This window comes from Mastomys coucha, unplaced genomic scaffold (genome assembly GCF_008632895.1).
Source record: "Mastomys coucha isolate ucsf_1 unplaced genomic scaffold, UCSF_Mcou_1 pScaffold15, whole genome shotgun sequence".
In the NCBI taxonomy this organism is placed as follows: domain Eukaryota; kingdom Metazoa; phylum Chordata; class Mammalia; order Rodentia; family Muridae; genus Mastomys; species Mastomys coucha.
The window spans coordinates 19,662,764-19,675,574 of NW_022196897.1; the positions used below are offsets into that span (position 1 = coordinate 19,662,764).

Here is a 12,811-nt window from a genome sequence, read left to right on the forward strand (position 1 = left end):
GTCCACATATTACAGCTGTGGGGGCTCACACTGTCACTGCCTCCGTGACAAAGGTGTTCATAAAGAACCATGTTTTTATTGAGATGAGGATGTCAGGCTGGCCTTGGATCATTCCCTTCTTTGCTGAGTGCTGCCTGTGTCTCCAGTCTCCTCTCCCTGCTCCATCATGGCACCGCAGAGACAAGCCCCTCTTGGGCTTTCACTTTTGTAGTCATCCAGCTTTCACCGGCTGCTTCTCCCAGGACCTGCTCGAGGCCACCAATAGCTCTGGTGTTCTTACTTCTCCACTACAGTTCCTCTACACCCTGTGACTCGGTGTTACAGGGTGCTGGGAAAATTGGGTTGTGGGTGTGAGGGTAATACAAAGGCTGTATTTAGTTAAATGTGGTTTTGTTTTTTTAATAATCTGAACTGTGGGTAAGGGTCTGCGTTACAAGAGGGATGCAATGGCCTCCATCAAGTTCACACTGTGGGAAATAAGAATTTTCCTCCAAGCTCACATTATGAGGAATGCGTGAGGCAGTTAGTTACAGACTGACTTGAGAATATTCTGAGCATGACCTCATCAGCTGGAACAGAAAGGAGCCCTCTTCTTTGCAAAGGGTCTGTTTTACAGATCTGCGCATTGCGGAGATTCCTCTAGCCAGAGGAAATCTCAAAGGGGCCACCAAGGAAATAAAGTTATATTGGCAGGGCTTAAGTCCTTGAAATGAGCACAGGAAACGGGACTGTGTGCTCAGAGACATACTCTTTTCTGCTCCTCCCTGACGAGGAAGTGTCTCCCAGGGCCCAAGGTGAGGGCCATGGCAAGTGCTCTGCAGCTGGCTGCCTCGCGCTCCACAGGGACCTGGGAACCAGGGCCAACAGGAAGTCAGGAGCTTCCTGGGGATGTTTTTCCTGGAGGTGAATCCTGCCATCTTCCTGAGACAGTGAAGTCTCCTTCCCCTGGGTCTCAGGGCAGCCACTGGCTCCCCTCATTCCTCACAGCAGTCTAGCCCAGATATGCCACATCCAAGGATCTTGTGTAAACAGTTTTCATCAGTGACTCACAACCTTGAAGAGGGATTTCCTTTTATTTTAATAAAAAGGGTCTTTAACTTATACTCAAAGATCCAAACAGTTTTCCTAGAGTACTATGTAAACAAGTAAATCATGCACAGAGTTTCATAGCATGGTTCCTATTGAACTTCCCAACAATCTGATACCCTCTGAGTGGAGCCTGGGTTTTCTAGTGGGTTGGAGGTAGTTTTCAAATGGCACCAATTTGTGATGCTGCAGTAGACTAATTAGCAACTCTTCCTGAGTGTCACTCATGGGCGGCAACTCCCTACTAACAGCAAGAGAACAAAATGGGGACAATGAGCACATTTAAAAATCCAAATTTAATATATCTGAAATGTCATTTAGAAGAATACAGCGAAAGTGCTTGTGGTAGAGAAGAGAATGAATCAGTAGTGCATGGCAGTTTGTTGTCTGAGAATACCACCAAAGACTTGCTGAGAGAGGGGCTGGTGAGATGGCTCAGTGGGGAAGAGCACCGACTGCTCTTCGAAGGTCATAAGTTCAAATCCCAGCAACCACATGGTGGCTCACAACCACCCGTAATGAGATCTGATGCCCTCTTCTGGTGTGTCTGAAGACAGCTACAGTGTACTTACATATAATAAATAAATAAATCTTAAAAAAAAAAAAAAAAAAGACTTGCTGAGAGAATAGGAGGGGAGCTCTTTGAGGCATCTTTGTGAGCAAAGCTTTTGGACTTGGTGGTGGTGATGGGGTGGTTTCCTGACAGTAGAACTGGCAGAAAGTTAATGTCTTGAGCAACAAAAATTTGAGTACGTTCTGCAACTTTGGCCTGGTGAGCTATGATAATTCTTACAGTTGACAAGTATGGCTGACTATGAAATGAAGAAAGTCACTTGGCACTGATGCTCCGTGAGTCAGTTTTGGCATCAGCCTGGACTGGGAATTGGCTGGAAGGTTTTGTTGCTGCACTCGATGTCTCCATCCAGAGGCACGCATGAGCAATACTTCCCTTTGGGCTTTGGCTGTTAACTTAATGACCAGGATTGGGGGATGGGTGAGGGTGGGAGAGAGGGCTTAGAGGCCATCCTGCTGGATGAACTGCAGGATGGTTTTCTAACAGAGGCTTCACCCCCTACCTACATTGTTCACTTCTATCTTAGCCTTAGGGACAGGCCTGCTTCACTCCTCACTCTGGGCAGAAATGTGTCCTGCTTACTCCAGGTGTTTTTCCAGGCTACTTCCCCTGGTTATGTAACTGATCCAATCCAGATGCAACAGAATGTTTGATAGAAGAGGTCAAATGGCATTTGCGAAGAAAAGCACTTCTGTACGCATGACACAGCATTCATTTCCTGTATGGGCCCAGCTTTCCAAAACGCTGCACTGCTGCCCCCCCCCCCCTCGTTGGAGCTTGCAGGGAAACACATAAGTGCTCTTTCAGGACAGTGGGAGGAGCCTCTCTCCGGAGCTGCTCATTTAAATTGTCTGTTATGTAAGCATCCTGGCTTCTACTTACATGTTATTCTAGTGTTGGGGTTGGGAGCTGACTATAAAAATAACCTGGTCATGTTAACAAATGAACCATAATAGAGGAGACTATAAAGAAAGCTGAAAGCCTTGTGAACGACCCTCCACACCCTGGGTCAGCTGCTGCTCACATCTTGGTGTAGTTTCTTCTGGCTTTGCTTTTTATAAAATTGGGATGTTACTGTATATACCAGAATATAATATAAAATTTTAATGGATATATTATAAACATATTCCCAAGTGAAAGTATTTTGTTTATTTATTTGTGGTATTGAGAATCAAACCCAGGGCCTGCACAGTCCAAGCTGTTCTCCTGCCACTGAGCCCTGTCTGAAACATCCCAAGTGGACTTTGAAGTGTCCTGTTTTATGGATGGAGCATAGCTTGGCTTAACTTTATCAGTAGGTATTTTGGACCTTCCAATTTTTTTCTGTCTTTTAAATTGGTGTACACAAGTCATTGTGTGCATATCTTGGGATAAATTGCCAAAGATGCTGAAAGATTGTGAGACTGAGGTGATTTGTGTCCTCAGTCCCTGCAGGCAGGCACTGTAGAGGACCGCCTGCCGTCATGATGTCTCACCCACACGCCCGCCACTGTCTAGAAGAGCCCACTGGTTTGAAGGATTACAGGTTCCTCTGTTCCTAGCGAGGCTTCACACTTAACATGTCTAACGATGAGTTTAGTTTTCCATGAATTGTTTGTTTTTGGGTCTCGTTCATCCTTTAGTCACATCTGCTTTCCCTCCCTCTCTTCCTCGTAAATTTTTTGAGACGGGGTCTCATTGTGTAGCACTTACGTAGCCTAGAACACACTCCGTAGCCCAGGATGGCCTCAGACTCACTTTGTGACCGTGATGGTTGGTTTGTTTGGCCCAGGGAGTGGCACTACTAGAAGGCATGGCTTTCAAGTAGGTGTGCCACTGTGGGTGTGGGCTTAAGACCCTCATCCTAGCTGCCTGGAAGTCAGTCTTCCACTAGCAGCCTTCAGATGAAGATGTAGAACTCTCCGCTCCTCCTGCACCATGCCTGCCTGGATGCGGCCATGCTCTCCTTCCTTGATGATACTGGACTGAACCTCTGAGCCTGTAAGCCAGCCCCAATTAAATTTTGTCCTTATAAGAATTGCCTTGGTCATGGTGTCTGTTCACAGCAATGGAAACCCTAACTAAGACAGAAGTTGGCACCAGGGACAGGCCTGACCATGCTTTTGTTTGGAAGAATGTGGATTTGGGAACTTTGGATTTGGAAAGCCATGGAATGCTTTAAGTGGGGTTTAATGTGCCAACCTAGTAGGAATATGGAAGACAGTGGTACTGAGGGTCATTTGAACTGTGTAGGACTACTGGCCCAAGAGGTGTCAGTGGAGAAGAACTTTAATTTGTGGCTGAGAGACTGTTTTTGTGATGTTTTGGTGAAGACTGAGGTTGCTTTTGCCACTGTCTGAAGAGACTGCCTGAGGCTAAGGAAAAGAGATTAATTGCATTGACAAAGGATGTCTCAAAAAAGCCCAACAGAGACTTTGTTCTCTGGTTAAGTCTGAAGAAATGCATTTTCAGCAAGCATAGAAAACTGAGAAAGGAAAAATATAAAATATATGGTGTGCATTTTAAAGGAGCACCAGGAAGTGACCTGGAGCAGAATCCTGTATCCAAGGACATTCAATTGTATTAAGGGAGTAATGACCTTGGGACAAGATCCCACCCAGCTAAATTTAGGTCCAGGCATGGTAGTATAAGCTTTTAATTCCAGGAGGCAAAGACAAGCATATCTCTGAGCTCAAGACCAGCCTAGAACAGAGCAAGTTCTAGGTGAAGAAAAACTTAAATCCAGGCTTGGTGGACCACACCAATCCCAGTGCTTAGAAGCCAGGCATGCAGATCTGAGTTCAAAGTCACTCTACAGAGCAAGTTCCAGTATAGTTTAGGCAGTGAAGGAGCCTGTTTCTGGAAAACAGAAAGCTGGTGGTAGTGTAATAGAACAAGGGGGCCATGTTCCAGCCCCAGCAAGTAGCAGAACTCAGCAACTTTGGCCACATAGTTCAGGCTTTAGACTGAAAAATAGAAGGGACTACTGGGACAATTGATGCTGGTTAGCTGGAGCTAAGAAATTAGTGGTGATTAAGAAGAGACCAGCATCACTGAGGTGACATCTTCTGGAAAGTGTTTTCTGAGAGCACAAAGAACCTCCAGAGACAGCCAAGGTGTACCTCGTGCTGCAGCTGAGGCTTGACATTGTGAGAGGCCAGGGTAGGCCATTGGTGAAGGTGCTGCCTCAGTTACAGTTGATGGCTCAGGACTGAAAGGTCATGTAAAGGAGTTGAGGCTTGGCACCATGAAGAGAGTCTATGAGAGGCTATTGGTGAAACCGCCTAATTGCAACGGAAGACCCCAGTGTATTGGAAATGCCAGTACCATGGGATGATCACCAAGAACAGCAGCAGCAGTGGAGTGGATCAACCTGAGCTTAGAGTGCTACAGAGGGCAGAGCTGGAGAAGTGAGGCCAGCACTTTGGAGCAGCCCAGAAGATCATGTGTGGATCCCAGACATTGAAAGAAAAAGCTGTAACATTGAAGTTGCCTTGGAGACCCCAAGATCTTAAGAGATGCCAGAGCCGTGGACTATCTGCTGAGGAAAGCTGCTAACAGGCAATGGAACCAGCCCAGTAGAAAGAAGTTGTTGCAGTCAACAAAGACGAAAAAGAGTTGGAGATCTGAAGACCACATTGACATCAGACATGGAGATGCAGAGTTTGGAGTTTGCCCAGTTGGTTTCCTGTCTTGCTTTGGGGATTACAGTTAGTGATTGGATGAATCTCAGAAGAGACTTTGAACTTTGGACTTTTAACATTGTTGAGACCGCTATAGACTATGGGGACTTTTGAAGTTAGGTTAAATGTATTTTGCATTATGTTTAGGTATGGCCCCCATAGACTCATATGTTGAACAAGTATATGGGGACCAGAGTGAAATGTGATGGTTTGTATATGTTCCGCCTAGGGAGTGACACTATTAGAAGGTGTGGCTCTATTGGAGTAGGTGTGGCCTTGTTGGAGGTGTATCACTGTGGGTGTGGGCTTTAAGACCCTCATTCTAGTTGCCTGGAAGTCAGTCTTCTCCTAGCCACCTTCTGATGAAGATGTAGAACTCTCGGCTCTTCCTGCACCATGCCTGCCTAGATGCTGCTATACTCACACCTTGATGAACCTATAAGCCAGCCCCAATTAAATGTTGTTCTTATAAGAGTTGCCTTGGTCAGGTGTCTGTTCACAGCAGTAAAACCCTAACTAAGATAGAAGTTGGTACTGGGAGTGGGGTATTCCTGTGACAGCCTAACCATGTTTTTGGGAGAACTGTGGAAGGACTTTGGAACTTTGAGCTAGAAGACCAATTGAGATGTTAAGAGCTCTGTGGGATGTTCTGTAGGAGCTTGGAAGATAATGTTGAAAACAGTACAGAAGATGGAAGCCTAGCTTGTGAAATTTCAGAGGGAAGATTAAAGACTCTTGTCTGGGCCCATGATGTATTGATTGTGAAGATTCTGTGGGTTTGATTAGCTGGGGCTGAAGAATCAGCTGTGATTAACAAGATACCAGAACCACTAAAGCGAACCTTTGTGTTACTGTGACTATTAATGCTGGTTAGCTGGAGCTAAGAAATTAGTGGTGATTAAGAAGAGACCAGCATCACTAAGGTGAAATCTTCTGGGAAGTGTTTCCTGAGAGCACAGAGAAGCTGTGTTCCAGAGTCAGCCATAGTTGTGCCTTGTGCTGGTAGCCAGACTTGATACTATATGAGTTAACCAGAGGGTACTGGTTCTGAAACATGAAGGGGTAGCAGCTGATGCTTGGCACTGTGAAAGGCCAGGAGAGGCCATTGGTGAAGCTGCAGCCTCAGTGGCTGTTGAAGGCCCAGGACTGAAGGGATCATGCAGAGAAGTTGAGGCTTAGCACCATGATAAGAGAGTATGAAAGGCTATTTGTGAAAGTGCAGCCTAGTTGCAGCAGAAGACAGCAGTGTTTTGGAGATGCCAAAACATAGGATGACCACTAAGAACAGCAGCAGCAGTGGAGTACAGGCAGCTGGAAACTAGAAGACAAGTTGTGTGCTACAAAGGGCAGAGCTGGAGAAGTGATCCAAGCCCTTGGAGGAGCCCAGAAGATCGTGAGTGCATCTCAGATATTGGACAGTTAGAGTTTGCTTTTGCTTTTTTTCGGGGGGGGGGGGGGTTCGAGACAGAGTTTCTCTGTGTAGCCCTGGCTATCCTGGATCTCACTCTGTAGACCAGGCTGGCCTCGAACTCAGAAATCCGCCTGCCTCTGCCTCCCAAGTGCTGGGATTAAAGGCATGTGCCACCACTGCCTAGCTTGATTTTGCTTTTGATTGTGACTATGCCCTGATATTTTTCCCTCTTAAAGTGAGAAAGTATTTTAATGGAGCCTATAGATAACAGAATTGTAAAAAGACTTTGAATTTCAAAAGAGATTGGATATTTTGAAGGGATTGAAATTTTAACATGTGAGAATTTTTAAAGACTGTGGGACTTTCAGTGGTACTGGCTGTTTTTGTGTGTCAACTTGACACAAGCTGGAGTTATCACAGAGAAAGGAGCCTCCCTTGAGTAAATGCCTCCGTGAGATCCAGCTGTAAGGTATTTTCTCAATTAGTGATGAAGGGGGAGGGCCCAGCCCATTGTGGGTGGTGCCATCCCTGGGCTGGTAGACCTGGGTTCTATAAGAAAGCAAACTGAGCAAGCCAGGGGAAGCAAGCCAATACCATTGGCTCCTGCCTCCAAGTTCCCGCCCTGTGTGAGTTCTAGTCCTGACTTCCTTTGGTGATGAACAGCAATGTGGAATTGTAAACTAAATAAACCCTTTCCTCCCTAATTTGCTTCTTGGTCATGATGTTTTGTGCAGGAATAGAAACCCTGACTAAGACAATGACCCAGCCCAGCCTTGAATTTGAGGCGCTTTTTGTGCCTTAGGCCTCCTTAATGCTAGAACTACAGGTAGCTTTCCATCATTTTGTTATTATTTTAGGTGAATGCAGTCAGGCCCATCCCCAAAATGGGTATTATGGCCCAAGAAAATGAAGTTCTGGGAGGTGGGGGCGGAGGCTAGTCTTCTAAATCTGCATGATGGTTGTTAATGTTTGTGTGTGGCTCTTTTGTAAGTTTTCTACTCTTCTCAAGTCCAAACTGTTGTGCAAGTTTGATTTCTCACTGTGATCTCACTCAAGTGGAATTGAGGTTTCACTCCATAGCTCTGCACTGCCATGCCTTCTGAAGGAGACTGGCCTGCTCAGAAGCGCCCTTCTGCAAACTGTTATCACAAAGGTGTCAGAGACAGTTGGCACACAGTTCAGGATTATAAAGAGGGCGAAATGGAAAGCTGTCTGTGAGCAGTGCCATCTGTAGTGCAAACTCTGCTGGTCACCTCCAGCCTCAGCTGGGACGGACACATTTCAGAACATAAGAGACTGGTAGGGCCTTCACAGGCTAAAAATGTGAAGCCGCCCTATCTGAGTGGGAAGAGGAGGGGAAGTTGGCAGGAAGGTAGAGAGGCAGTTTTCTGTGGAGAACAACCATCTTGGGGCAGAAGCAGAAGGACAGTTTGAAGTAGAGATCACAAAAACCAGCTCTCACACCAGAATAGAGAGGGCTGGGATGGCCAATGTTTGGTTATTTATATCAACATTGATATAGTTAAGTGTTTTAAGCTAGCTGTAGCAGCACAGGCCTGAGAGAATGAATCAGGAGTTTTAAGGACACTCTGGGTTACTAGAAACCTTGTCTCAAAAAGTAAAACTGGAACAAAAAGAAAAAACAGTTTTAAAGAATGTATACTCAATATTGTAGGCAGTGGCAGATTATAGAGATGGATTATGTCTACTTCTGAGAAAATTCGTATTGGATCAATTAATTTTCTCCCATTTGGGGATGTGTGAGTGTGCCTGCGCTGTGGTGGGTGGGTACAGAGGTCAGAACGCAGCTTTCTGGAGTCCGTTCTCTCCGACCAACACCTGGGTCCTGGCTTATCAGATTGGGCAGCTGTTGCTTTTACCTACTGAGCCATCTTGCCTGCCTGAAAGAATGGATTTAAAGGCTTAAACTATTTGGGAGCAGGAATGGCTTAGTTTCTTTTCTGTTACTGTGACAGAACACCATAAACAAGGCAACCCAGAAAAGAAAATGTTTAATTTGGGGCTCATGATTCTAGAGGGTTAGAGTCCATGACCATCATGGTGGGGAGTGTGGCAGCGGCAGGCATGGTGCAGGAGGCAGAGCTAACTGGGAATGGTATGGATGTTGGGATCCTCAAATGAGATCATACCTCCTAATCCTTCCCAAACAGTTCCAACAGACATAACATTCAGATATGTGAGCATATGGGGTCCCATTTTGCTTAAGCCACCATAAGGAATTATCAAGTAGAGTGAAACCGTTTAGTGCTTTGAGTAATACTTGATAAAGACAACTAAACATTTTAATATGTAGATGTTAAACCATGAATTCAGCTCTGCTCCCCCAGGCTCTCTTCCAGGTTCATTTGCCTTTTCCTTATCTTGCAGAAGCCCTGCAGAGACCAGTAGCCTCTGACTTTGAGCCCCAGGGTCTCAGTGAAGCAGCTCGATGGAACTCGAAGGAGAACCTTCTTGCTGGGCCCAGTGAAAATGACCCCAACCTCTTTGTGGCACTCTATGATTTTGTGGCCAGCGGAGATAACACTCTCAGCATCACTAAAGGTAAAGGAGGGCAGGCAAGGGTGGGGGTTTGGCTAGAGTGGCCTACCCTTTGCTCCCTGAGATGGCAACTTTATAGTGTGAGAGCAGTGATGCCTGCAGAGCATCGCGCCCACCCTTGGGAGGCTCCAGGGCGACGTGTTTCCCCATGTTCCTATAGAAGAGACCTGAACCCCAGGCTGGAAACATGGGGGTTTTCTACTGTTTTTAATTCCCTAGCAAGAGCATATTTCCCTAAAACGCTTCCTTGCAATAGGAACAAAACTCTTGAATAAACTTGTATGACCTTAGATGACAAGGCAGAGTTGTCTCCTGTGTGCTCCTGACTAACAGGGAAATAAGATGTGCTGGAGAAAGGTTAGAAAGAAGAAAGCCAGTCACCAATGATATGTCTGTTTACTCTTTTCTCTAAGGTGAAAAGCTCCGGGTCTTAGGTTATAATCACAATGGGGAGTGGTGTGAAGCCCAAACGAAAAATGGCCAAGGATGGGTCCCAAGCAACTACATCACCCCTGTCAACAGCCTGGAGAAACATTCCTGGTATCACGGACCTGTATCTCGAAATGCTGCTGAGTATCTGCTAAGCAGCGGAATCAACGGCAGCTTCTTAGTGCGGGAGAGTGAGAGTAGCCCTGGCCAGAGGTCCATCTCGCTGCGGTATGAAGGGAGAGTGTACCACTACAGGATCAACACTGCCTCTGATGGCAAGGTGGGTAACACCCTGCCTGACTGGACCAGCAGGGAACTGATGGGTTGTGGGAAGCACAAAAGGGAATGGAGATAGTAGCCCAAGATGTTGAGTTCTGGCAGCAAGGCTCCATCAGGATGCCTCAAGCAGGGTGTGGTGGCTCATGCCTATAATCCCAACAAGAGGCCTAGGCAAAAGGATCAGGAATTAAAGCTATCCTTGGCTACACAGGATAAGTTCAAGGGTTGCCTGGGCTACGTGAAGACCCTGTTTCAGACAAAACAGATGACATCTTAGGAATCCTCCAAGTAAACAGCAGGCGTTTCCATTAGTTTCACAAATGTATAAGTACGTGGGGACCATTCTTATTTAAACCACCACAACATCTGAACTGGGGTTGGGGGTTGGGGGTTAGCGCATGATCTGGCTCCATGTATGGCGCTGAGGGGGTAGCGGGTGATCTGGCTTCTTGTATGACGTCACCTAGTGGCATAACTGTATTCTCTCTCCAGAACTGCAGTTAATGCAGATACATTTTATACACACACACATTTTGTTTGCTTTTGAGAAAGGATCTTGCTATGTAATACTGGCTTGCCTGGAATTCACTATGTAGCCCAGGCTGGCCTTAAACTTGTGGCAATATCCTTGCCTTTGCCTCTTGAGTGCTGGGATTACAAGTGTGCAGTGCCACACACAGCTTTGCTTCTTATTTATATGTAATGCATGTGCATGATTTCAAATGACAAAAACCAAGTACAGTGAAAATTAATTCTGTCTCCTAGCTCAGTCTGCCCACTGTTGCCAGCTCCTTTTACACTTACCCAGTATATCATTTTATGAAGCAGTGATGCCTGCACACTGATGCACCTGGCCATGCCTTGTGTGACAGGGTGTTTTAGAGGATTTCACAGTAGCACATTTGATCTGCCTCTGTCAGTGTCCTGTGGTGGCTTACACCTGTAAGCCTAATACTTGAGGCAGTGAAGCAGGAAGATAGCTGAGTTTGAATACAGCGAGCATAGTGAGCCACAGTGTAAAGATAGCAACAAAACCAAAAAAAGTCTGTGATCTGTTATGTTTGTTTCTCTGCACTAGTATAAGCATGGTCAAGATAATGGATGAACTAAGCAAAGGTTACATGCCCTTTAAAAGCCATTCACCATCTACAGCACTTACTCCATCCCTCTCACAGATAGCTCATGAGAGCTTGTTTTCCCTCGCAGGGTTATAGCATCTCACCAGATCATACACCTCCTTTGTTACATTACTGGATTCATGCCCTTATGTCATTCTTGTTCCACTTACTAAATTTGTTTTTCTCCTGCTTGCACAGGCACTTTCAGGTGTGTGGAGTCTGGGGGTCCTCTGCTTGTCTGAGTCTAGTGTGAGACTTCAGATAGCTAGCTGCAGCTGTGCCCTTCGAGTCCTTATCTGGAGCCCGGCACCCTTGGGACCTTTTCAGGATTTTCCCGGCAGCTCACACATTCATTTGTACCATATGAGCATCTCTACAGTCCTCCTGGAACTTGCTCTGCAGATCAGGCTGGCCTGCCCCTGGCTCCAGAGCACAGGGACTAAAGTCATGTTAGTCCCCATGCCCATCCATATGCCTCTCTGATTTCTTTCTTTTTAAGTGTTTACATCCTCCTGCCTGTCTCTGTAGTGTAGTGTAGGGTAGTGTAGTGTAGCACTGTGGTTTCAGTGCAGAATCAGTCTTTTACTGGTATGTTTTAATTCCTTTTCTCAGCACCGACCAGATGCCTAACCAAAGTGACTTACAGAAGGGAAGGTTTGTGTATTTTGGCTAGTCCTAGTGGGGCTGGCCTATCAGTAGGTACTGCTGCTTGCTCATATCCCAGAGGATGAAGAAGCAGAAAACAGGGAATACACAGGCTTTCTCTATCCCATTATTCAGTATACCTGCCCATAGGGCATGCTGCCAACATTGACTGGGCGTGGTCTTCTCCACCCAGTCCATACTAGACCCTCCATCAAGAAACACCCAAACTGTGCTTCATCGGGGAAGTGCCTAGGTGTTTCCTAGTTCAGGCAGGCTAGCCACACAGCTGTGTGAGGTAGAGCTAGATGTTTGCACTGGGGAGTGGACTCTGGGGTGGTGGCCTTTGAAAGAGCCCTCAGGGTAAAGAGTGCCTTTTCCCTGGAGCTTCTGGAGCTGACAGCTTGTTCCCATCTGCTCTCTTTTTAACATAGACAGGCTGCTTCAGGATAACTACCGAGGTCCACACTGAGCAAAACATTACTGTCTTATCCCCAGAGTCCTTTAGTCACCAGTGTCAGAACAGTGCAGCCAGGTGGATCTAAGAGGCAGCTCCGTAGCTTGTGCTTAGTACTGCTCAGAGTGGGGAAATATTGAGATCCCCCTGTCTAAAGACTGGAATGTGTCTCAGTGTGGAGAGGCCTTGCCCATGACCAGCAGCTCATCAGACTGTCTGAATGTGCCCCACATAGCTCTGCTTTGATGCAATCCTCTGATTACTAAGAACATTTAAGAACAGTAAGAAGCACAGACTGGCACTGATGATGCTTATATTTTGTTCAAAATTAGCCAATCCTCAGCCAACAAGTGGGTACAAAAGATTCTTCTGTAGGCCCAAAGGATCTGTTTCTGTCCTCCTAACTCGCGTTTCCCTCTCTCAAGGTGTTCTGTACTTTTCTGAGGCAGTCTTGGACAGGGCTTCTCCTGGGTGATTCTGCCTCTCTTGCCTTTCGTTCCTCCCCCTGCAGCCACAGCTGTGCATCTTTGTTCCCAAGAACCTCGAAGCCTTTCGTTTTCTTGAGGTTTCCCAGTGTCCATTACTTTCGTGGTC

General features: G+C 46.3%; 1 protein-coding gene across 2 annotated transcripts in view; it reads left to right on the plus strand.

Moving 5' to 3' along the window:
* Abl1 (ABL proto-oncogene 1, non-receptor tyrosine kinase) overlaps positions 1 to 12,811 on the plus strand; it is a 110,515-nt gene that overhangs the window by 76,144 nt on the left and 21,560 nt on the right. For both annotated transcript variants that reach the window (XM_031369760.1, XM_031369761.1), the window contains exons 2-3: positions 9,122 to 9,295; positions 9,706 to 10,001. In XM_031369760.1, coding sequence (XP_031225620.1) covers positions 9,122 to 9,295; positions 9,706 to 10,001 — 470 coding nt within the window. The remainder of the gene's footprint in view (positions 1 to 9,121; positions 9,296 to 9,705; positions 10,002 to 12,811) is intronic.